Here is a 25,545-nt window from a genome sequence, read left to right on the forward strand (position 1 = left end):
TGGGGGTGTTTTTGAAGTGCCTATTAAAGCAATAGGCTTCCTGATAAAGCCCACAGGCTCTAAACAGGCTTCCAAATTGTTAAACAGCAGTTGCACTGCTGTGTGTTCCATGTTTAAACAGGGCTGTGTTAGGGAATCGCTTCTTTAACACTGACCTGCCTCTCAGCCAGATTCTCCGGGTCTGGTTACTGGTCACCTGATTGGGTGCCTGTCGCTTCAGCCAATCATAGCATCTGACATGAAGGACGGGAGAGGACTGAGGGAGTGTGGAGGACGGCACTGACCCCGAGAAAGGCAAATGCTGGGCGGGAAAACTGGCATCATTTGATGGGTTTTTCAGGTTTGTTTGCACCTCCCCAAAAATGACAGACAGAAGATTAACATGCGAGCTGCCAACATGGCTCATTGCCAAAAACACATCTGCCGCAGACTGCGCTCACTGAGGCAGTTTTACAATGAATACTCTTGATGGTATGGAGTTGCCAGCTGCCTTTCCTGATGGGCACAACCTTAGTCCCCCCCCCCCCCCCCGATATTTACCAAAACATTCTAGTTAAATAATGGAAATGGGCTGAAAGTGCACACTCAGTTTTAATTTGTGGGTATGTACATCCAAATCGGAGAAGGGGTTTAGGAATTACAACTCTTAATAGCCAGCCCCCCCCCTTTTTTTTCAAGGGACCATAAGCAATTGGACAATTGAAGTAAAAAGTGGTTTCATGGCCAGGTGTGAGCTACTCTTTAAAGCTTCATCAATTAAGCAGGTAAAAAGGTCTAGAGTTGCATTTGGAATCTATTGACCTGAACCTACATAATGCGTTCAAAGGAGCTGTCCATGCAAGTGAAAGACCATTGTAAGGCTTCAAAAATGAAACAAATCCATCAGAGAGATAGCCGCAAAATAAGAAGCAGCCAAAACAGTTTGGTACATTTTGAGGAATGAGGAAAAAACGCACTGGTGAGCTCAGCAACACAAGACATGGACGTCCACGGAAGACAACATTAGTGGATGATCACAGGTTCCAGTTTATAGTAAAGAAAAACCCATTCACAACATCCAGACAAGCGAAGGACACTCGCCAGGAGGAGGTGGGTGCATCATTCTCAAAGTCTACAATCAAGACAAGGCTTTGAGAGCAAATAGAGAGTTCATCACAAGGTGCAAACCGTTCATAAACCAGATTAGACTTTTTTGCAAAAAGTATGTTTTGTTGAAAGTGAATGCCAACTTGCCTGCATTAGCAGAAATACTAGTTAAAGTTTCCTTTTTACAATAACTGACACTGTTTAGAGGACTTTGTGATGTCATCTTAAAGTTTTGTCCTAGACTTGAGTTTTTAGTATAAATCACATGCTAAAAAGGTTTTACCTTTGACCCAGGCATTGACTTTCCTTGTTGGCTTAAGGACTAGGTTTGTTAATCATTTGTTGAAAGGTTAAACACCTATTGCTCATGTCCAAAATTTTACAGGTTTTTGTTCAGAATGTGCCAAAAGACCCAAAGACTTTAAAGCAATTCTGAAAAGCAGACCTTTCAAAACGAAAACCCAAACTGTCTTTATACAGATAGAAGACAGCAGAACTATGTAGACAGGTAGGGCTGCAAGCACACAACTTCAATTATCTCCTGGAGTGCATTGGAATCCCTGACGTCAGGAATGCTTTGTTATGACATCGACTTCAGCTAGAACAGACCGTCCAAAACCGGTCCTCAAACTGACCAACAGTTCATAATTTGTTGAAGTGACTAGGTAAACATTACAAGACCTTTTCATTTGACTGGTAGGAAAGTGAGCATCAGGCATCTTTTTCTACATGTGTCAGAGAGGTGTAAAGTCATAATAAGACAAGACTTGCTTCCGGCTATCACCCATTTATACATGAACATGTCTTTTTGCCAAAAGACCACTGCGGCCTATGAAGCGATGAGCGACAATCTACATAATTCTTTTAAGTCCCAATTTGTTTTAATTGCACTCCCGTCTCCCCCCCCCCAACTGAAGCAAAGGCATTTGCTTCCTAAATAGCTTCCTTTACCTTAGTGCAGTCCTCCTTCACTTACCTCATTCTTCGATTTTGCTTTTAAAACGTCCCAATTTCTTCTGAGAAATCCTCACTTCCTGTTCATCTGTCTAACTCCACACAGTAATGCAAGGCTTTCTCCCTGGTGTGGAGTGTTGTGCTCACCCCCTCCCCTGAAATACAGGAGAGTCAGGACGCCCACTAACACACAACTCCTTTCTCCATCTGCAATGTAGAGAGCGTCCTGACTCTCCTGTTGTCCAAAGGAGGGGTCGAGCACGACACTCCACACCAGGGAGAAAGCCTTGCATTACTGTGTGGAGTTACAGACAGAAGAACAGGAAGTGAGCATTTCTAAGAAATAAGGACATTTAAAAGCCCAAAAAAAAAAAAAAAAAAAAAAAAACCTTTACAACCCCTTTACTTTGAATGCAGCTTGCAGCAGGGGTCTGGTGCATCCCTGCTCCGTTTCACTGATGAATCAGGGCCAAATTTCTGCCTGAATTCAGCCCTGAAACAAAGCCAAAGATGGACCCCCACCCCTCAGTAAGTGTAGCAAGGTCTCTGGCCTTGTCCAGTCCAATGAGAACTTTCTGGCACAGAGATAGCCAACATCCTTCTGTATGTGGTGGGTTGTGAGGCATGGTGGGTGCAAGATGGACAAAGTTATTGGGCGCCAGACACTTCATGGATGTAAAAGGTTTTATTTCTCTCAAGTCACTTTTGGGGGAAAGAGGGTTATGGCCAGGACACCCTTAGGTAGTTGCAAATTCAATTGGCAGACTGACTTCAATAAGAACATCTGTGCAGGGAAAGGCCCCAGCAAGAAGCCACATCTACACCTGCAGGAATGCAGTCTATGGTAACAGTCTAACAGTTCCCAACTCAAACATAAAGTCCTTTTAGCTTCACTACAACTGCCTCTTGTAGTTAAACACCAAGCTCCCAGTCTCTCACTAGACCCGCTGAATCCCTTGAGCACCTCCAAGGCTTGGGGTGGTATCCCCTCAAGCGTCACTCATGCTTCCCTGCTGGTTCTCTAGCTTGGCACTCAAGATACTTCAAAGCGTCACCCCTGGCAACTGGCAAGATCCGACTTGACTCACAAAGGCTGCTCTGCAAGCATCTGCTCCACAGGTTGGGTGTCCCTGACTTGATCACCACCTGAAGTTTCCCCACCACACACTGTGGTCCCTGGTAAAAGGCGGTTGGTACCTTTTTTGGCGACAGCTTCCCTTCTACCTACCACCATTGACAGGTTCACGTTACATCACTCTTGGTTTGACTGAGCCACAGTCCCAACCCTGCACTGCTCTCTTGCTTTTGGATAGTCCCAATCTCTGGCCTAGCAGCCCAGGCAATACAACGTGTCCACCCAGACAGCCGCCCAGAACACCTGATGGATGCATATTTTTTTTTTCCCCCTGCAGTAGGCCAAGGGATTCAAGAAAACCCCTGTCCATTGGCTGAGATACCCCATTTACCTATAACCTGACCTTGGGTTTCCCTTCTTGCATCTAGTACCACCAAGCACCCGGCCACCTAGTGGTAGAAGACAAAAGTGCAACAAGACCAAATTTAGGGAGAAATCTACAGATCTCCATCAACCAGGATAACTACTCCTGGCAAAAAGGCCGGATTCCAGCCAAGGCCACAGAGGCCAGGCCTCAGAGCGGCACTGGGTGTAGGGATGGACTGGCCATCGGTACTACTGGGAGTTTCCCAGTGGGCCAGTTACAGCGGCCGCCTAATCTGCATCAGAGGTCCGCGCCGATCTACCCGTCAATCACTGACAGCTGTTGCCCAATGAGTAGATCGAGATTTAGCCAGCATGCAGAGTAGCGCAGGAAGCGTGTGTAATAAGTTGTCTCATGTCACTTTGCTCCCCAGCATCCCCTCCTCTTGTCCATCCCCATTTGCTTGGGACATCTGGGATGGACGAGAAGAGGGGAGGCCACCGGGGAGCAGAGTGACATGAGAGAGAACTTTTTACAAGCTTCCTGCGCTACTCTGCATGCTGGCCGGTAAACATTGTGCAATGTGCTCTGAGCCCTGAATCGGTCCCCTATGTGATGGTGTGTGTGGGAGGTGGGAGGGGATTGATGGACCTGGCGCGGCAAAGGAAGTAAATCTGGGCCTGCCAAGTAAATTTGTGAGGAGCTTCCTGCCAGGGTGCTACACAAGTCAAGTCAAAATGGGTATGCATATGTGGATGACCAGCAACACAGTATTTAAACCAGTGGCAGCCAAGCAGTCTATTCTTCTGTATGGCAGGTTTCCTGCATTAACTCATGGCCATCAACATCTTTACTGGTGCCACAGGTGACCATAATACCCCTGGAACCAATAACACTGAGTCAATGACCCAGAAATTTGTATGAAACAAATACACGGTCTGAGACTAGAAGTACTAAAAAAAGAGCTGTAAAGACATTACAGTATGGCAACTATGCATTTTGCATAGGAGTCTACAACAACTTTTTCACTCTGCCAATTGAGCAACATAAGCAGTAGTTGCACACTCTGCAGATTGTGTAAACCACAGTAGTGGCAGGGGGTCCTTGACAGCCACTAACAGCTTGAGTCAGCACTAAGTAGGATTTTCAATTGATTACCATAAACAGGGTAAAAGGACACCAAGCATTTTGCTTAGGTGCTTAACAACTTCAGTTGTACTTGTGCTCAATTTTTGTATCTGCGATTTTCTCTGCATAATACCAAACATGAGACTTCATTAGTGTTGTACCCAGGTGGTTGACTGCCAATGCTGCTCTCCCGTTATCTGACCTTTGTTTTCTCTTTGATCACATACCTTTGCTGCTTGTTCAGGCTCTGGCTTATGACTAGACCTAAACATTTAAGCCGCTTACACTTATGTGGCTTATGACAGTAGAATGTGACCCAGTTCATATGGACTTGTGAAGTCAGCATCCTAAGAGGTTAGAGATAGAATACCTATGGAAGGTTTGTTAGAGCAGAAGTTATAATGGTTAAGAAATTAGGAAGATTTCTAAAAACGAACAAGGGCTCTGCGCTACATAGGCAAAAGTGTTTGTTTAAAGTTAGGTCATATAATGTGAAACAGAGCAAATGGCTGGCTATGTAGTCTCCAGGAGGCCAAAGCTAAGATTGTGCAGGACTGAGAGGAGATACTACCCATCTTTGGGTTAATACTGGTGGAACACACACACACACACACACACTTAAGAGATGGTCAGAAACCTACTATACGTGTTAGGGACATGCTTCAGGAGACAGACATTGATCAGAGACACGTTAAGGAGACTTCTAGAGATCACCAATATTACATACAATTCAATACCTCCCCTCCCTCCTCCTCACTGACCCAGGTAGGCAACTAGGAGATAAACAGGCACCTTGAGACGCACAGTTTAGGTACCAGAAAGCTGATCAATATAGCCTGGTCAGCTTGCGATTAGATATGGGAGGGGAGAGCAGCAATAGACTGATGAAGTCATCTCCGCTTTAACAGAGCACCATTGTGCCCTAGTGCTGCTCCTCCCTCTAATAATCCAAGTGCTTCTGTAGATTGGAAGAGCGGCAAGTCAAAAATGTCTATTCATGCACATCTACCTGGGATCCAGCCAAAGTACAATAGGGAAAGATATTAGTAGTTTTAACATACAGTCTGGTGTTTTATCTGTACAGTTGTTACCTACTTGAACTTTAGTCTACATTCACATAATCCATACGTCAGACACTTCTGTTTTACACAAATCTCAGTTGCCACTGCATTTGTAAGAATTATTCTCTGTGGCAGTTGTCCACGGCCAAGCACATCACATTAGAACATCAAATATTTGTCTACACCAAAGTAAAAAAGTCTTATTTGACTATTCTTGGCCAGCATAACTACTTGCATTTAAAGCATGCTGAAAGGTGTTGCTTTGCCATAGCCTATGCCAAGGACAAAGTCTAACTTGTGAAAAAGCCCAAAAGAAGCCTGAGCCATGGGGAAAAAAAAAAAAAGGACGAAGACCACCATTATTGCTGACATTCTTGTAAAGGTCTTGTTCTACTGACTTGGAACATGCATGGAGCAAGCAAATTCACAGAGATCAAACCGGATTTGCCACTTGCTCCAGGTCATGTATTTGATCATCTTGACATCAAGGCAAATTTTTATTTTTAGAAGAAGGTTATTTTACAGTTAACAAAAAAAAGTGTACCCATAGATATTAAAAAAAGGACAGTTTCCCCATCCCCTATGCATAGGTACAGCATACAGACAAATCAGAACAAAGTGTTGTTAATGGCCTTTTCTTGGTGTGTAAACAGATTTGACAATTGTAGGTTGTCTGCATGTTGGGAGGGTTGCTTTTATGCAAAGGATTGTAGACAGGGCTAGTCCAAGGATGAACACAGGCAGTGGTGGCATCAGTGGCCCTGGTACTTACTCTCAGGAGTCAGCTGTACGCAAGTGGTGCCTTTTACAACATGGGGTCTCATTGCACAGCAGCAGGCTCTTCTCCCTTCTTGCTGTCAGCTGACTTTCTCCTGCAGTTTCCACCTCCTGTCCCAACATGGCACCTGTCAGCAGCAATGGGGCTAGTGGTAGCAGGGGAGAGGATGGGCATGCAGCCTGCTGTGTGGGTATGGCAGCGTCCTTACCTCTAACAGCAGTGCTGCCTCCCAGTGGGATAAGTGGCTGTCGTCCCTCCCAATTAAAAGAGCTGGGCGTTTCACCCACTGTCTTGGGCATCAATTTGAAACTGCCGCCTGGGTCTAATGGATACACCGGGATCCATGGTAGGGCTGGCCTGATTTTAGAACTTATTTAACCCTGGTCATTTTATTGCCCAGGACTGAGGACACACCGGGGTTGATTTACTAAAACTGGAGTGGGCAAAATCTGGTGCAGTTGCACATGGTAGGCAATCAGCTTCTAAACTTCAGCTTGTTAAGCTTTGACAGAAAAACCTTGAAGCCAATTTTTTAGAACTGCACCAGATTTTGCACTCTGTAGATATTATGGGGTCGATTTACTAAAACTGCAAAGACACTCAGGCCCCGTACACACCATAGAATCTATCCGCAGATAAATCCCATCGAATGGGTTTCAGCGGATAGATTCTATGGTGTGTACACTCCGGCGGATATTTATCCGCGGATAAATCTCCCCTGGGATGGATTTTCAGCAGATGAATATTTGCTGACATGCTCAACAAATCCATCTGCTGAAGTCCATCCCAACGGATGGATCCGCTCGTCTGTACAGACTCACCGGATCCATCCGTCCAAAGGGATTCCCCGCACGCGTCGTAATGATTTGACGCATGCGTGGAATTCCTTATATTACAGCCTCGCGCCCGTCGCCGCGTCATAATCGCGGCGACACATCATCGCCAGAGGATTTCGGCGCGGATTTCAATGCGATGTGTGTACACGCCATCGCATAGAAATCTGCTGAAATCCTCTCGTGTGTATGGGGCCTCAGGGTCAATTCACACATTGTGTGGAGACTGGTGCTTCTCTCTCCCCAAATTGGAAGAACGCCAGTCAGTCATCGCTAGGACACACTGAAAACAGTTTCTATGAGTTTTATTCACGCTGCAATGCAGCTTGGACCTGCACAGCAGTGATCTTCAATAAACTCAGTCTGACATGTTGTATTTTAATCGCATTGCACTGGGTAGGATTGCATGTTAAGAAGTGTAACTTTTCACACTGTTGCCCTGCCCTCTTCAGGGGTGCCTTGACAAACTTGTCAAAAATTGTCAATAAGTCAGCAGGTGGATCAGCCTCACTGTTACAAAATGCCACAGTGTTTTTTTTATCATGCACCATTACAACCTTGGTCCCAACGACATAGGTCAGTGATTTTTCAACTGGGGTGCCGCAGCACCAGCCCGGTCTGAGCTGCATCCTGTGTCAACATCTGTGCACACAGGAGAGATCGCACATTCTCTTGCCATCTGCACTATTGTGGGCAAGACAGAAAGCCGTCTTGCCCGCCCATGTCCTACCAACTTCACTGGTTGCAAAGGACAAACCTTTTTTTATCCCAATCCCTACAAATAGGCCCCTTTCACACGGACGGCTGTTCTGCTGCAGTTAAAAGCATGTTTATTTTCTGTGAAATTCAAGACTCCAGGCACAGCGATCAGCTGCTTTTACATGCAGTTTCGTTTAGCTGCAGCACGATATTTAACGTGGATCCCACTTGTATCCCCGCCAATACCATGCACAGTTTGGTATGAATCATGAGGATGAACTCCACGCCAAATTTTAAATAAACCGGCATGGGTTCCCCCTCCAGGAGCATACCAGGCCCTTGGGTCTGGTATGGATTTAAAGGGGAACCCCTACGCCGAAAAAAAACCATGGGTTCCCCCCCCAAAAGCCATACCGGACCCTTACCCGAGCATGCAGCCCGGCCAGGAAAGGGGGTGGGGACGAGAGCACCTACGCCCCCCCTCCTGGATCATACCTGTCTAGTGTGTTTTTTTTTTCTTGACACTTCCCCCAGGTGAATGGGTAGGGGCATGCGGCCTGGTACGGTTCAGGAAGGGGGGGGGCGCTCGCTCGTCCCCATCCCCTTTACTGACCGGCCAGGCTGCGTGTTCGGATAAGGGTCTGGTATGGATTTGGGGGGACCCTCCACACCGTTTTTCAGCTTGGGGGTTCCCCTTTAAAGCCATACCAGACCCCAAGGGCCTGGTATGCTCTTGGAGGGGGAACCAATGCTTTATTTTTTTTGTAAATAAACACCATAGCATGGAGTTCACCCTCATGATTCATACCAAACGCAGCTGACACAGTGCACTGCAATTACCTGCGGTTATGTGCAGATAGCTGTGCCAACCCGTTCCTGGGACGCAGTCAATTTGTTTTTTCTATCGGCACCAAACCGCAGCCAAGCGCAATATGTGAATGGGGCTATAGGAAAGCATTGTGGTTTTAGCTGCAGGAGAATCCGCAGCTAAAAGCACCATTCTATCCGTCCGTGTGAAAGGGGGCCACACAGTTCAAAACACTGATCGCTCAGTTCTCACTAAAATGGTCCCGTGTGCATTTTCTGGTACAAATTCACAGCCAAGTTAAACACTTGTGTTCCTACAAGTGCTTACACCAACGTCACTCAACCAGGTGTGTCAGATGGGCACGAGGTTGTTCTTTGACTCAAGGAGAACTGCAAACCCAAAATGTCCAATTGGACCGCCATTGCTGAATACAAGCTCTAGTTGTCTGGCTGCCTCTGCAGCAATGCTTTCCGATTCATGAAGCAATCTGAATGCCTCTGCAGCCATGTTCCAGTGCAGTGGTGCAATACACTGAAGCGAACTAGATCAGCTTGTTATCCAGTACTTTGAAAGGAAGCAGTTTTTAAGAAAGCCAACATATTTCTCTTGGGATCAGTTAATTTTATAGAAATAGTTTTTTCTATGATTTCACAGCAAAACTTTTTTTATTTTATTTTTTAAACATGGGTTCAATGCCACAACAGCAAGATTCATTTTGGCCATATGTGAATTCTTAGGCCCCATGCACACGAGACGCTATTACAAACGCCTCTAATCTCAGCTTTTCAAAGGCAAAAACCGGCATTTAAAACGCCTGTTTTTGCCGCGAATTGCGCAGCGTTTTGCCGCGATTTGCGGCTGTCAGCGTTTATCCCCAAAACACTGTAGACCCTCCCCAAGCTCAGAATCAAACTATTTGTGCCGCGTTCAGCGGCGTTTTGCATCTAAAACGCAAAAGCTGAGCTTCTGAACCCAAAATTTTGGGTTTGGAAAAACGGCCCTAAACCCAACTGCTTTGAAACGCCAAAAAACGTGATCGTGTGCATGGACACATAGGAGAACATTAAATGTGTTCAGGGGCAGTTGAAAAAAATGCCCAAATGCCTCTGAACTCGAGTTTAGCAGCGTCTCGTGTGCATGGGGCCTTAGACCCCATTCACATCTAGGCGTTTTTACGCCTGTAGCGCTACGCCTCTGCCGCCAGAGGGCTGGAAATACATGTCCCTCTATGGAGATGGTTCACATCTCCACGCCGAACGCCAGACGCCTGTCGCCTGCGGCGTGAAAAAAGGTCCCGGACCTTTTTTTCAGGCGTCTTCGAGCGTTCGGCTAGGAGATGGCAATCATCTCCATAGAGGGGGTCATCTTGGGGCACATCTAGGCGGACAATACCCGCGTTTTGTCGCCGCAAATCGCGGTACAAAACGCCGCTATTTTTACCGCGATTTGCGGTGACAAAACGCCGCGATTTCGTCCGTCTAGATGTGAATGCAGCCTTAGAGTTCAGTAGCGCTGCAAATCACGGAGTGTGCTTCTATCTGGCTAAAGCTGCTTTTTTCACCCCCACAGATGTAATAGATCCATGTTTAGGCATGTCCTGTCCATGGTAAAGGATTGCTTTGTAGTAAATTGTAGCCACCTGCTTGAATCCAGACACATCCATGGACATTGCTCCCGAATAACACTCACTGCATACTTACAGTAGCAAATGTGCCCTCTGGCATTTGTCTATTTAGCTTGCATTACATGTTTTTCAGGATGGGGTGCAAAGCAAATGATTCTAAAAAAAAAAAAAAAAAAGTCATTAACACATTGCCCTGAGATCACACATCCAGGTGGGGTCTACTGGGGTTTCAGAATGCCTATACTAGTAGTCATACCATAATTTCCTGGTATATCCAGAATTATCCCGATCAGGAAGTTTATGGATACCTTCAGGTAAAGCCAGAAATTCTAAGAATGTGGAAAGTGCAGTGCCCTAAACCCACAGCAACCAGAATTTGGCATACTGTAGTAAGTTACTGTACCTAGAGTACTGTAGCAAGGCTGGGTTCACACCATAGCATGGAGCAGCTCACAGCAGGGGGGGGGGGGGGTCCAGTGAATCCCTGTTCTAGGTCCGATCCTGTCCTCCTTCCGCCCAGGGGCCGCTTAGGCGATACGTGACAGGTCCCAAGCGATCGCCTGACCAATCAGATAACGCAGCGCCGCTCGCACATGCGCAGTGAGTGCCCGACCGTGAAGCCCAAAGCTGTCACGGCCGGGTGCCCACAGTAACAATGAGGACGCTGGCCGGGGGGGGGGGGGGGGGGGGAGCGGAGCAGGTGAGTGCATGTTTATTAAAAGCCAGCAGCTACACTTTTTGTAGCTGCTGACTTTTAACATTAAAAAAGCCAGGAACTCCGCCTTTCAATTGTCTGTAGTGCATTTCTGCAAAGACACAGGTGTGAACCAGGGCTGAAGGTTGATTTGAAGTATAGAGCGAAATCATCAATCTGGTGTAAGATCCCACATGGAACTTGTACTTGCATTCTGTTCCTTCAGAAGCCAAGCAATGTGCAATTTTTTATTCTGTACCCCCAATTTTGCTCTATAAAAGTTTACTTTGTATAGAAAATGTAGTACAGGACACTCCCTGAAAAATCTATATGAAACTGTTCCCTTTGTACTACAGTAGAACTTCTGGATTTCTGCCCCTTTATGGCTGCAATATGTTGAGTAACTCAATCACCCAGAACAAGCATGCAAGATTGAAGGGTGAGGGTGAAGGCTGAACTAATCATTTGCAAAACTAGTTCAGAGTCCTAGAAGTGAGCGTTTATTTTTTAGGCGTTTGTATACACGCATTTCAGGCTTAGACCCCTTTCACACTGGGGCTGCAGCCAAGTGCTGCTCGTTTTAGTGTTGCTTTTGCACCTCTTTTAGCCCGCCCCAAAAAAAGTGTTTAGTGTTTCTTGCAGCGCTTTCACAAGGCACTTTAAAAGCGCTGCCCATTCATTCTAATGGGCAGGGGCGTTTTGGGAGCGCTGTATACAGCGCTCACCCCAAAGATGCTGCTTGCAGAACTTTCCCCTGTCTTGCAAGCACACCACCCCAATAGAATAAATGGGAGGTGGTTTTCAGGTGCTTAGCAGAGGCCATTTCTAGCACTAAAGCGACTAAAAACCACCCCAGTGTGAAAGGGGTTTTAAGGTGCATCAGTTTTAACCAATTGAAAATGGGTACCAGGAGAGTCAAGAGTGGGTTACATGTGGATTCAGGTACACCCATTGAAGTCTATAGGTTACCCCTAAGCTCTTAATTTTTAGAGCAACACAATGCTGATATTTTTCTCTCCTGCAGGAACTTGCAGCAGAAAACGCAGTAAAATGCTGCATTTTTGCATGTGCATTCACATGTTTGGCATTAATGCATGCTATTCAGCCAGAAGTGTTACTGCGTGTTTATGCAGTTTTTCATGCAGACAAGCGCTTTTGAAAGCAACTTTGGCATTTTCTCCCTCTAAACTTCTAGTATGCATGGACACATAGGGGTTAGGGATGAGCTCAGGCGTGTTCGCACACTCCATGTGCAGAGCCTGCCAGGAAGTTGGCGCGGCGCTGCGCTAATCACAGGCAGGGAGACATTTCCCAATCTCTGCAACCAAGCATCGGGACAATGTCTCCCTGCCTGTGATTAGCGCATCGCTGTGCTGACTTCCTGGCGGGCTCTGCACATGGAGTGTGCGAACACGCCCGAGCTCATCCCTAATAGGGGTCCATTTCCAAAAACTGGTGCAGCTGTGCTTAGTAGCCAATCAGCTTCCAACTTCAGCTTTGTTAAACACACACAGGAAGCGGATTGCACCAAACCCCCATAGGGGATTGATTTAATAAGGCAAATAGACTGCACTCTGCAAGTTGCTCCAGAGTTTAGTAAAGTAAGAAGGCCGAGCACTGGCCTGTGTTTATGGGAGGAGCCCAGCAGCCTATATAAACCCCTCACCTGCTCCCGGGCTCCGTCGGCTTCCTGTCTCAGCACGAGACTTCCGGCGCACTTCACAGGAATTCCCAGCTTCATTACTCTCCACAAACATCCATCATTTACAGGGTATGCCCCATTATTTTGGCGTACCGTCCATTAGGGCCAGCGCAAACTTCAGGCCCATTGTATGTTGTGAGTCCTAATCAGTCGGTGTCCATATCGGCCATAGGGCTCCAACCATAAATGAGGTAAAGCTTTCACTTTGCAAATACCCAATCACATGAAGATTGGCTCAAATGTGCGTGAGCCCTTAAATATAATCTTCCAAACTAGTCCCTCCGGCTGCGCAATTTTGGCAAGATAAATCACGCTGCTAATTGAAACGCAAGATGCTGTCACTCAAAACAAGCTCCTTTTTGTCGCAATTGCAGCACAATTTATCACGCTGCGATTTGAGTGCCAGTAAGTAGTAAGGGCATCACACAAGTGTCCCGTGATTTCGAACCAGGGACAGATTTACAGCAATTCGGATTTCAGGTGTGAACGGAGCCTAAACCAAAATGCAGGCGTTTTTTGTACGCTTGTTCGCCGCAGGGCAGAGCATGTTTCAGCTTGGAGCTTATTTGGAGTACAAAAAAGCTTGCGTTCAGGTCATGGAAGGAGTTTGGAGGGCACCCAAGTGCATTTCTCAAATTGAGCGCTTTGGACTTGGAGGTAGATTTACTAAAGCTGGTGCACTCAGACTCTGGTGAAGCTTCGCATGGTAGCCAGTTTCCAACGTCAGCTTGGAAAATTAAGCTTTGGCAATAAAACCTGTATGCAAATTAGTTTCTATGCAGAAGTGAGCCCGATTTTGCACGCTCCAGCTTTCGTAAATAAACCCCCCCCCCCCCAATGAGCTTCAAAAGCATTTAGATCAGGATGATGGCCAAGTAACAAGCAGAGCTTGTAGAGTGAGGTTAGCATGAGACCTTTTGCATTTTCTGGGTTCAGTTTATTAAAAAAGTTGGAGGAAAGGGGAAAAATAAAATCGCAACACCCCACAGGTGGCAATCATTAAAGAGAGAAAAAACGAAAAAAAAACGAAGACAAATAAAAAATCAGGCTCGATCTGGATGAGCAGAGTGCTCAGGCATGCATCGCTACAAGGCTGATCTGCCAACAACCATGTCAAAATCCGTGCTGTGCGATTGGCTGCCCTGCACACACCCCCTGCACTCCGACACTGATCTGCGTGGCATCTATACAGACTGCACTAGATCACCAAGAGGTCTGCTACAATCTCTGATCACCTGCTACATAGAAACAAATCAAACAACAACACATAAAATACTAATAACCCCTTGTATAATAATAATAATAATTCAAATGTAAATAATTACACAGATTGAGCAAACAATAATAACCAAGTAGTAAACCAAGGCTCCTAGCTTTCTTAGGCTAGATTCACACTTATGCATTTTTAGTGCCTTTTGCATATTTTCACTACAAAACGTGTTCCATAGACAACCATGTTAAATGGACTAGTGCAAATCTGCAAAATGCACAAAAAAAAAAAAAAAAAAAAAAAAAATCATAGGTGCGAATGCAGCCTAAAATGATTGGGGATGGTTACATGTTATAAAATGGAGAATAAAGCATGGATCCAGTCTCCAAAAGTCACTGGACCCCCGGTAGTCACAGTCAGTGCAGGATGCCAGCTTCTTCTGGATGTGGCTGGCATCACCAATTCCCAGACACATACAGCTGCAAGAAATTCATTTCTAAAGATCCAATGAATTACATAGCTCTAGTACTGGTAATCTCCATAAATAAAATTAATTAAAAGGCAAGGGCTTATTTCCCACTATAACTTTGCAAAGCCTTCATTCTCAAATTATATAGATTAATCCATATGTCACTTTCCAGAACACACACACACACACACACACACACACACACACACACACACACACACTTTTTAAAAGAAAATACAAAAAAAAAAAAAAAACACAACTCAATAAAAGCCAATAGTGTACCTGTATGGGTCAAACTTGGCAAACTTCATCCATTCTAGTGGATTGCTCTCATAGGACTCCACTATATTCTGAACTTCTTCTACATTGACTTTATCGCTGGAAAAGATCTGGTGCAGGATCTGGATGAGCTCCTCCAAGGTCTGTGGCTTCAATACTTCTGTGTGATCCATACTACAAAGCTGGGATGATTCTCACTGAGATGTGTGCTAGCAGATCACTCACACAAACAACTGTGCACAAGTGCAGCCCTTTTCCCCTCTATTTAAGCTGGCCAACTTGCAGAGGGATGTACCAAGTGTGTTAGGGGAGGTAGCACTCAGGAGAGATAAGTGTTAGTGTTTGTTACACACTCTGTGCCTCTTTTATGTTGTTTTTACATTACATGCAGCTTAATCAGCACTAAATTACCCTTGCACTGATAAAACAGATAATTCCTTCGTTCCCTATCAGTATCAATAAGTTCTATGTGTTGTGATCTCCTCCTTTTCCAGAGAACATTGCAGACCTGCTGAGCTTTAAAATAAGGGGCTTGTAGAGAGGGTTGGAGTCTAGTAATTGAAACCAGCAGCCATAGAAACCTTTACAGCCCCCATAAAGAATTCATCCCTTCAACATTCTTTGCAGCTGAGCAAAAGAGGAATTTCAGCCCTGGAAAAACACTGGAAATGTTTTCTTTCTATCAGTTGTGGCCACTGTGTTATTGCATGGTCTAAGGCTCCATTCACACTAATGCTTTTTTTGATGCATTTTGCAGAAATACAGGGAAAATTTTTAACATGGTTTGCTATGGAACATGTTCACATCAATGCTTTTTTGTGCCTCTGCGTTTTTGGAAAGGGTCAGGGACTTTTTTTCCTGCAAAAAGCAGCGTTTTGCATGTAATAGAATTCAATGGATCCGCATCCAAAACGCAAGTTTTTACCGCGATTTTGCCGCGATTTGCGTTTTTTTTTTTTTTGTTTTTTTACCTGTTTATAGCTGGTTGTTAAAGGAAATGTAATTTTTTTTTAATTGATCTAAAAAAAATTAAAAACGCAAATCGCGGAAAAATCGCCGGAAAAACGCATGTCAAAAAACGCAGAAAGCACTGCAAAAACGCTAAAAAGCAACATGCATAGGTGTGAATCGATCCTAAGGCTCCATGCACACAGAAGCTGATAAACTGCAGTTTATTGGCGTTTTTTTAACCACTTCAATACAGGGCATTTTTACCCCCTTCCTACCCAGACCAATTTTTAGTTTTCAGCGCTGTCGCACTTTAAATGACATAAGCCTCCTGAGGACGTTCATTACGAAACGTACGTCGGGGCGGCACCCAACCACGCACACCAACAACGTCACTTCCTGCAAACGCTGGCCCTGTGTATCGCAGAGGTGGAACGCACGCTCCACGGATGAGAGCGACATACAGCGGAGAATTTTCGATACATAATCCTACGTAACACAGCCTCAGTGCCGGGTCCAAGGCACTTTTTACGGTAGGCGGCCACTTGGCTCCCTCTACTTAAGTTTTTATATCTGCAATAAACGTATTACACTATTTTGGCACCGTTCTATTTTTCATGCAACCATTGGGACATCCATGACTGTTACAAGCATCAATGCTAGGACGCAGCTGACTTCACAGGTGATCCTGTCATAAGCTTTAGCCTAGGTTCACACTGCTGCGAATTCAAAATCGCGGAAAAATGCGCGATTTTACCGCGATTTTGCCGCGATTTTGCCGCGATTTCGGCCGCAATTTAATGTAAATCGCGGCCCGAAATCGCAAAAAGTAGTACAGGAACTACTTTTTGAAATCGCAGATGCAGCGTCGCACTGATTAGGACAGTGCCATTGCCGCCGATTTGAGATGCGATTTGACATGTCAAATCGCATCTCAAATCGTTCCAAATCGTACCCAGTGTGAACCAGGGCTAAATGTCCCCTTCTTTGATACCAAACTAAGGGGCACATTCATTTGGTAAGGAGCCATTTCACTTATTCACTTCGGGTGTCTATTCTCATGGTGAAGGTGGAACGTATTGGAAGCACATATTCTCATTTCAACTGGAGGATTAACTTTGGGACTTTCATTTCTCTAACTTCACTTACACTTATTGGACTGGTTCATCTGAGCCTAGTTCTTATCAATTGTTTGGCACATGGACTTTCTTACTAGATCTTCTAGTACTTAAAGGTGTTTCACCAATTCATATATTTGTTTATTTCACAACACCATATATGTATTGTTAATGTAGCACACCCATCCCCTCACATATTCTTACTGTATAATCTTCTGATTATTTTGGGTAGCAGCTTTTTTTATATTTATATTAAAAAAAAAAAAAAAAAAAAAAAAATGTTTTATATATTATTCTGGCGCGAGATAGCACACATACGCACTTTAAATGACAATTGCGAGGTTGTGCGATGTGGTTCCCAAACAAAATTGGCGTCCTTTTTTTCCCACAAATAGAGCTTTCTTTTGGTGGTATTTGATCACCTCTGCGGTTTTTATTTTTTGAGCTATAAATAAAAATAGAGCGACAATTAAAAAAAACAGAAAAAAAACACAATATCTTTTACTTTTTGATTTAATACATATCATATATTTTTTTTTTAACTATTTTGTTCCTCAGTTTAGACCGATACGTATTCTTGGTGGTATTTCATCACCTCTGCGGTTTTTGTTTTTTGCGATATAAACAAAAATAGAGCGACAATTTTGAAAAAAAAAACACTATCTTTTACTTTATGATTTAATAAATATCATAATTTTTTTCTAAAAAAAAAATATTTTTTTTCTCAGTTTAGACCGATACGTATTCTTCTACATATATTGGGTAAAAAAATTGCAATAAGCGTATTTGATCATTTTGCGCAAAAGTTCTAGCATCTACAAAATAGGGAATAGAATTATGGCATTTTTTTTTTTTGCTAGTAATGGCGGCTGTAACAGAGCTATGTATTCTGCCTGGACATCTATAATAATCCTGCAGTGAGGCATATACAGGGTTAATTGTAGAGTGACTCTATTCTAATGTCCCCCCTTTCTTCAGCTAATTGACTCTCCTTTGTGTAGTTAACAGCCTCCTGTCAGGTGTATGCTAATGGGATTGTCTGGGAGTGTGTATTGTTCTAAAGGTTAATTGAATTCTATTGAGAAAGGAATGTGTCTGATCAGGTCATGTTAAGTGGATCTCGGTGCCGAAGTGTCTAGATACTGACTAAATGATTAATTCAAGGAGATGTCATTATTTCAAAGTATCTGTATTGAAGCCCCCCCTGTGTGAGGGGGGCGGAGATTTTCATTGTTCCTGTACAGCTTGTAACCACATATAAGCTAGGTGTATGTACCATTAAAAGTTCAGTCCTACTTGACCCTTCAAAACGTAGCCCTGTCTCGTTCTTGAAAGGGCGTTCGATGGGATTACTATTCTGCTAATTTTACAGCTGAACCTGACTCTCTCTCTGGATCTCGTGGATGGGATATACCAGCTGTACCTGCATATCGCAACTTGCCAGGGGAAAGGACGTCTCCAACCGCTGATACCCCCTCACTACCAGGGGGTAGCCGTTACATTGGTTGGCAGCAGCGGGATGGTCCTTTTATCCAAAGAGCAAGTGCTGAATGGAGTCTCACTACGCCAGGCTGAAAAGATCCACACTAAAAGATCTATTGGAGAGTCGTGGTAGGAGTGCCAGTAACAGACCACGGAGGGAGCTGATAGTTGACCTGCTGGAGCTGGACGAAATGGATGGATCAATGGAAGGAACGGAGCCCCTTGCACCGGTCAGCGAAGAAGATGTAATTACTGGGATTGTGCAGCGGAGATTATCCTTGTTGTAACGGCTACCCACTGGTAGTGAGGGGTATCGGCCGTTGGAGACGTCCTTTTTGCTGACAAGTTATGATATGCAGGTACCGCCGGTATATCCCATCGAACGCCCTTCCAAGAAACGAGACGGGCTACGTTTGAAGGGTCAAGCAGACTGACTTTATTTGGCATATTTCACCTGCTTATATCTGCTTACAACTGTTACAAGAACAATGACAGTTTCCGCCCCCCCTTCACCCAGTAGGGGGCTTCAACACAGACCCCCTGAAACAATGACATCTCCTTGAATTAATCACTTGACCAGTCTCTAGACGCTTCGGCACCGCAAACCACTTAACATTTTCTGGCCAGGCACATTCCTTTCTCAATAGAATTCAATTAACCTTTAAAACAATTATCACTCACACATAATCCCCATCAGCATACACCTCACAGGGGGGCTGTTACCTACACAAGAGAGAGTTCATTAGCTATGCGAAGGGAACATTAGCATTCAGCAATGAAAGAGACTTGTCCAATTAACCCTTTGAGCTCAGAATACAATGTGGTACATCCAATTGTGACAAGCCATGCAGTTCCTTGTAGTCCTCCCTGCATGAAGATTATAACTGTCCCGGCAGCATGCATATGTCCGTTACACTTGTATCCAGAAACGTCCGTGGAACTAATAAACCAGCTGTTCCGGGAAGCAAGGGAAGAGATGCAAACTAAGAGGGGACAAGAACTGGAACTGGTAAGAGCGAGACAGCCCATTACACATGCAGCTCCTACTCCCCTACCCGCTGCTACAGGAAAGAAAATACCGTTCACTGCATTTAAAGCTTTTGTAGAAAGTGAGGAGGAAATAGATGGATATTTGGCTGATTTTGAGAGGCAGTGCTCACTACACCAGGTACCACCAGACCAATGGGTCACTATTTTGTCTGGGAAATTGTCGGGCAAAGCCAATGAAGCCTTTCAGGCTCTTGCTCCAGAGGATATTTTACAATATCAGCAAGTTAAAAAGGCGCTGTTAACCCGATACGCCGTAACTCCAGAAGCCTACCGCCGTCGCTTCCGGGAGTCCAAGAAGAAGGCTGTGGACTCCCACATGGAATGGGCCAACCGGCTACAAAGGGTGGCATCCCTTTGGGTCCAAGGGTGCAAGGCCAACACCGGGGAGGAAGTGTTGCAGCTGTTCCTAATGGAACATTTCTTCCAAGACCTGGCCGCAGACATACAAGACTGGGTACGAGATCGCCGTCCCGCTAACTTAAACGAGGCGGCTCGGCTAGCAGATGAGTACGCGGAAACAAGGAAAGTAAGCCAGGGTACTACACGGCTGGCTCATAAGGTAGAACCGCGTACTCCAACCGTCACCTCACGCCCAGAGTTTCAGGCTCCAGTCCCACCAGGACCACCACGTTCTCAGGGGCCTAACAACTACCCCCGGGATTCGTCTAGGGTGACGTGCCATCACTGCAGCGACACGGGACATATTGCTCGTTATTGCCCTCTGAGAGCTACAACTACCAACTGGAGACGCACAACACTCAACACAGAGGTCACTCCATCACGTCCCTCTGCGGCCCACTGCCTAGAGACCGAGGTGGGCCCTGAGGAATGTCTGGGAATTTTGTATGAGGCAGACCCAATACAAGCTGCCTCTCCAGATAACCGTCAGCATCACCGTCAGGAGGTACGGGTGAATGGACAAGTAGCACAAGGCCTAAGAGATACTGGGACTACTATCACTTTGATTCAAAAACATCTGGTAAAGCCAGAGAACGTGTCTACTCGCACAGTTGCCGTCCGGGTCGCAGGGGGTGCTGTATTTCGCGTACCCACCGCCCGGGTGCACTTAGACTGGGGAGCCGGGTCAGGAAAAACCACAGTTGGTATCATGGAAAACCTACCTGCCGAGGTTGTGCTGGGCAACGACATTGGCCCTCTGACTTCGGCTTATTTACCTACACCTGCTGCTGCTTGTCCCGTGACCACCCGCGTTGCTGGAATCAACCCGCTTGCTGCTGAGACCCGGGTAAGACTACCTTCCCCGTCATGTACTGTAGATCCGGCACAATATCACAGTCTAAAATGGGAATGTGACAAGTTGGCCAGTGAGAAATCAGAGATGCAATGACACTACGCCATGTATTATGAGATGTCCCGTGGCTTGAACATTGAAATGCACAAACAGGCGGAAATTGTCAAAAGATTAAATGGGATTTGCATCCAGGTGGTGCCTTATCTGTCCAAAGAGCATCAGCAACAGGTTTTGGGAGCCATTGAGAGAGCAAAGCAAGTGACTGTTCCAGAACTGAATTCCATTATTCACCTTCACCCTCAGCTACCGACCTGGTTAGCCAATGGGAATGCCGACGGACTGTCCAGGCAAACTGAACTTTTACCCTAACAGCAGACCGGACATCCCCAAGTTGACCCGAAAAGGATCAATACGGGTCTGCCGGAGTGTTCCACAAAAGGGGAGCAGTGTAACAGAGCTATGTATTCTGCCTGGACATCTATAATAATCCTGCAGTGAGGCATATACAGGGTTAATTGTAGAGTGACTCTATTCTAATGTCCCCCCTTTCTTCAGCTAATTGACTCTCCTTTGTGTAGTTAACAGCCTCCTGTCAGGTGTATGCTAATGGGATTGTCTGGGAGTGTGTATTGTTCTAAAGGTTAATTGAATTCTATTGAGAAAGGAATGTGTCTGATCAGGTCATGTTAAGTGGATCTCGGTGCCGAGGTGTCTAGATACTGACTAAGGGCCATATTCTCAAAGAAGTTACGCCGGCGTATATGGAGATGCGCGGCATAAGTGTAAAGATACGCCGTCCTATCTATGCGCCGTAGTCACAGAACCAGATGCGCCTGAAACAAGGCTTCTCCCGTCCATCTTAACAAGTTTACGCAGCGTAGGCGCATATTTCCGCTGATGGCATCCTACGCTGCCATAGAATTAGTATTCAAATATGCAAATGATGTAGATGCGCTGATTCCCGAACCTACGCGCGATTGGCGTAGGCTACGCGCTGTGCGCGTAAGACGAATGCCGGCTGAAAGTTACCCCTCATAAAGCTTGGTTAACTTTGCTCCAGACCTGAGTAAGTCAGCTTGAAAGCAAATACAGCAGCACCATCCCAGACGAGCTGAGCAACCACACTTATAGGACAACACATTCGTATGCCAACATGCCAGGGGCAGGCGTGGTCTTAGCACTACTAGTGTGTGCAGAGGCAGAGGCGCGTAGAAGGAGGAGGTCACGTAGGAGGGCACGTGAGAGGATATACCCACCACGCATTAGCCTCTTTGGCATGGCTGATTTGAAGGTGTATCGCCGTTTGATTCACCCCTGCTGCCATTACCAGAGCCCTGCAGGATGACATCACCAGCCCAACACAACGCTCACATGCAGTGCAGCCACTGGTGAAGGTCCTGGCAACATTGCATTTCCTGGCCACTGGTTCTTTTCAAAGAACAAGAAGAGACGTGGCTGGGATATCACAAACCAGCATGAGCAGATGTGTGCACCAGGTTGTCCCCGCAATCCTCAGACGTATGTCCCACCACATCATCAAACCCACCCAGGAGGACCTGCGGCTGAAGGCAATGCGTGAGTTCTGCCAAATTGACGGATTCCCACGCACCATCGGGGCCATTGATTGCACCCATGTGGCACTACAGCCCCCCATGAGACAGAGCACATATACCGCAATAGGAAGCACTGGCATTCAATCAATGTACAGGTGATAGTGGATGCCCATGGCCTCATATGGCACGTCCGTGCCAAACACCCAGGATCCAGCCATGACAGCTTCATATACCGTCAAATCGACATCCCAAGTAGTGTTGAGCGGAATACGCCATATTCGATTTCGCGATATATCACGAATATATAGCCGAATATTCGTGAAATATTCGCTAAAATCGAATATTCGTGATATTTAAAAAAAAAAAAAATTGCGAAATTTCGCTAATGCGAATTTATTGCGAACATTTTGCGAATTTTTTTTTTTTTTTTTTTTCTGATTGGCTCAGATGCAAAAGAAGGGCGGAGAAAGTATTCTCGAATATTCGGAAATCGAATATTCGGAATATTTTATCAAAAAAAAAAATGTTGTGAAATATTTTGACAACTGTGGTAGTTCTCCTACCACAGTTGTCAAAATATTTCACAACATTTTTTTTTTTGATAAAATATTCCGAATATTCGCTATTCCGAATATAAAAAAAAAAATTGCGAAATTTCGCCAATTGCGAATTTATTGCGAACATTTTGCGATTTTTTTTTTTTTTTTTTTTTTTCTGATTGGCTCTGATGCAAAAGAAGGGTGGAGAAAGTATTTGCGAATATTCGGAAATCGAATATTCGCGAATACTTTCTCCACCCTTTTTTTGCATCAGAGCCAATCAGAGTTGTCAAAATCTCGCAATCAATTTCGCATTCGCATTAGCGAAATTTCGATAAAATATCACCAATATTCGATTTCCGAATATTCGCGAATACTTTCTCCGCCCTTCTTTTGCATCAGAGCCAATCAGAAAAAAAAAAAAAAAAAAAAATTCGCAAAATGTTCGCAATAAATTCGCAATTGGCGAAATTTCGCATTTTTTTTTTTATATTCGGAATAGCGAATATTGGTTGCGAAATTCGAGATATTCGCGAATACTCGAATATGCCATATTCGAGCCGAATATTCGCAATACGAATATTCGTGAGCAACACTAATCCCAAGACAATTTGAACAGAACATGTATGGGGACAGCTGGCTGGTTGGTGAGTGACATGGGTGTCAGGTATGACTGTCCCCCCCCATGATGCAGACATCACGAGGGGCACATGCATGACTAACATCCTCCTGTCTTTTCCCTTCCAGGTGACTCTGCATATGCACTTGGACCCCATCTTATGACTCCATTCCGGAACCCCCAAACCCCAGGAGAGGAAAGATACAATGAAGCACACATACGTACCCGTGCAGTGGTGGAACGCACATTTGGCATCCTGAAGTCCCGTTTCCGATGCCTGCATAAGACTGGGGGTACCCTGTTGTATTACCCAAACTTTGTGTGCCAGATCATCGCTGCATGTTGCGTGCTGCACAACTTCGCAGTGAGAAAGGGCCTGCAGATTGACATACGTGATGACCTGACCCCCGAACCCGACAATCCCCCCCTAACCGAGGGTACCCCATCTGCTGATGGTACAGCAGTCAGGAGATGTCTCGTGGAACGAATCTTTGAACGTTAAAAACACACATTAAACATGGCACAAGGAGAATGCAATCATGCACACCACTGTGGTCCCTAGCACACACCCCACATCCACATCACATTGGATTAGACCGAAGTACACCGCACGGTACTAAGGAGCAGCAACGCCGCGTCAAGGCCCCAATGATGTTGCTGTCCATTAATACGTCATTCATACGGACCTGGGGAGAACTTATCCCCAGCGCCCGAGGGTGACACCCCTTACTGGCAGGAGTGTCACCCCCCCACATTCACACACCATTCACATTGTACTCTGCACTACTGTGTGCAGCACCCAAAAAAAAACTCTTAACCAGAGCAAATAAGAAAAAAACTCTTAATCAGAGCAAATATAAAATCCAAAAATAAATCACTGGCCCCGGCGCGGGCTACGCCTGGTGCCCAGGTTCCTGGCCCTCACTTGCCTGGGGGGAGCCTCAGTTGGGGGGGTGGGGCATCAGGTGGAGGAACATCCCCAGGTGGAGGAACATCCCCAGGTGGAGGAGCATCCCCAGGTCCCTCCCTGGCTGCCTGTCTGCCCTCCAAAGCCACCGCTATGCGGGTGAGCAGGGCCTCCTGGGAAGCTGTCTGGGCCTGAACAGCCATTCACAGGCACCTGACCTCCCCCACAAGTTCAGCTGTTGTATTCTGCAGCTCACCCAGGCTGGTGACTGTGGCTGCGCTGTTTCCAGCCACATCTTGTAGAGCATCTGGTACTGCTCCCGAGGAGGACAGGCTGTTGGACAGGCGCCTCAACTCCACCACGATTTCCCCCATATGGCGGCTTTGCTGGTCCTGCTGCCTGGCCAGATTTTCATGCAGCATTCCTGCCACACCCCTTGTTTTGTGGGTCGCCTTCCTGGGGACAGGAGTGGCTGGGGTCCTTGCATAGGGGGAGGACCTTGTGGGGCTGGAGATGAGGGGGATGGGACAGGGAGGGACTAGAGAGGGTGTTGGAGGACCCTGAGGGGCTGGAGATGCGGTGGCTTTGTGATGGTCCTGCCACCACATGAGACTCATCCAAAAAGAGGAACACCTCCTGATCTGTGTGGACCACCTCCTCATGGCCCACCTCCTCATGGACGAACTCCTCAACCACCTCCTGCGCGGAGGACTGCCCACTCCCCTCCACCAAGGCCTGTTGGCTTCCCAGGGGGTCAGCCACAGAAGCAGGATGCTCAGGGGATGATGGTGTGTGACGGCCACTGGCAGGATCAGATGGCCCAGCTCCCTCCTGCACACCTGTGGATGACACAAAACATTCACATGTTGGTGGACCCACACACTTGTCACATGTCCCCCCCCAAACATGCTACACACCAGATAGAAGATAAAACACACTTACCTGTCCTCATGGGCGGCTCACTTGAGTCATGGCCCTCCAGGCCCTCCACATGCTCCCTCCGAAGGCAGCGGGCAATGACTTCCTCCTCTTCTGTGAGCCTGATAGTACAGGGTGGCCCCCCTCCAGTGCCCCTGGCATGCTTAGTAATGGTAGCCATCTTATTCCTGACCACACCACGCAGGTCATTCATCTTTTTCTGAATGTCCTGGGGGGTCCTGACCTCATAGCCTAAGGCATTGACCTGGGCAGTAACTCTCTTAAGGATCTCCTCCTTTTTGGTTTTGCTGGTGCTGCCACTGTATGCACCATAGAGACGAGAATCATATCTCTCTATAGCAGAGACAATAATGGCCCTCTCATCTTGGGTGAAG

General features: G+C 46.0%; 1 protein-coding gene across 1 annotated transcript in view; it reads right to left on the bottom strand.

Moving 5' to 3' along the window:
- CDO1 (cysteine dioxygenase type 1) overlaps positions 1 to 15,014 on the bottom strand; it is a 30,914-nt gene extending 15,900 nt beyond the window's left edge. Inside the window, exon 1 of the mRNA XM_040343794.1 lies at positions 14,768 to 15,014. Within this exon, the coding sequence (XP_040199728.1) occupies positions 14,768 to 14,937 (170 nt within the window). The 5' untranslated portion in view covers positions 14,938 to 15,014. The remainder of the gene's footprint in view (positions 1 to 14,767) is intronic.
- Positions 15,015 to 25,545: the final 10,531 nt, after the last annotated feature.

The sequence above is a fragment of the Rana temporaria genome, chromosome 1 (genome assembly GCF_905171775.1).
Source record: "Rana temporaria chromosome 1, aRanTem1.1, whole genome shotgun sequence".
NCBI lineage: Eukaryota > Metazoa > Chordata > Amphibia > Anura > Ranidae > Rana > Rana temporaria.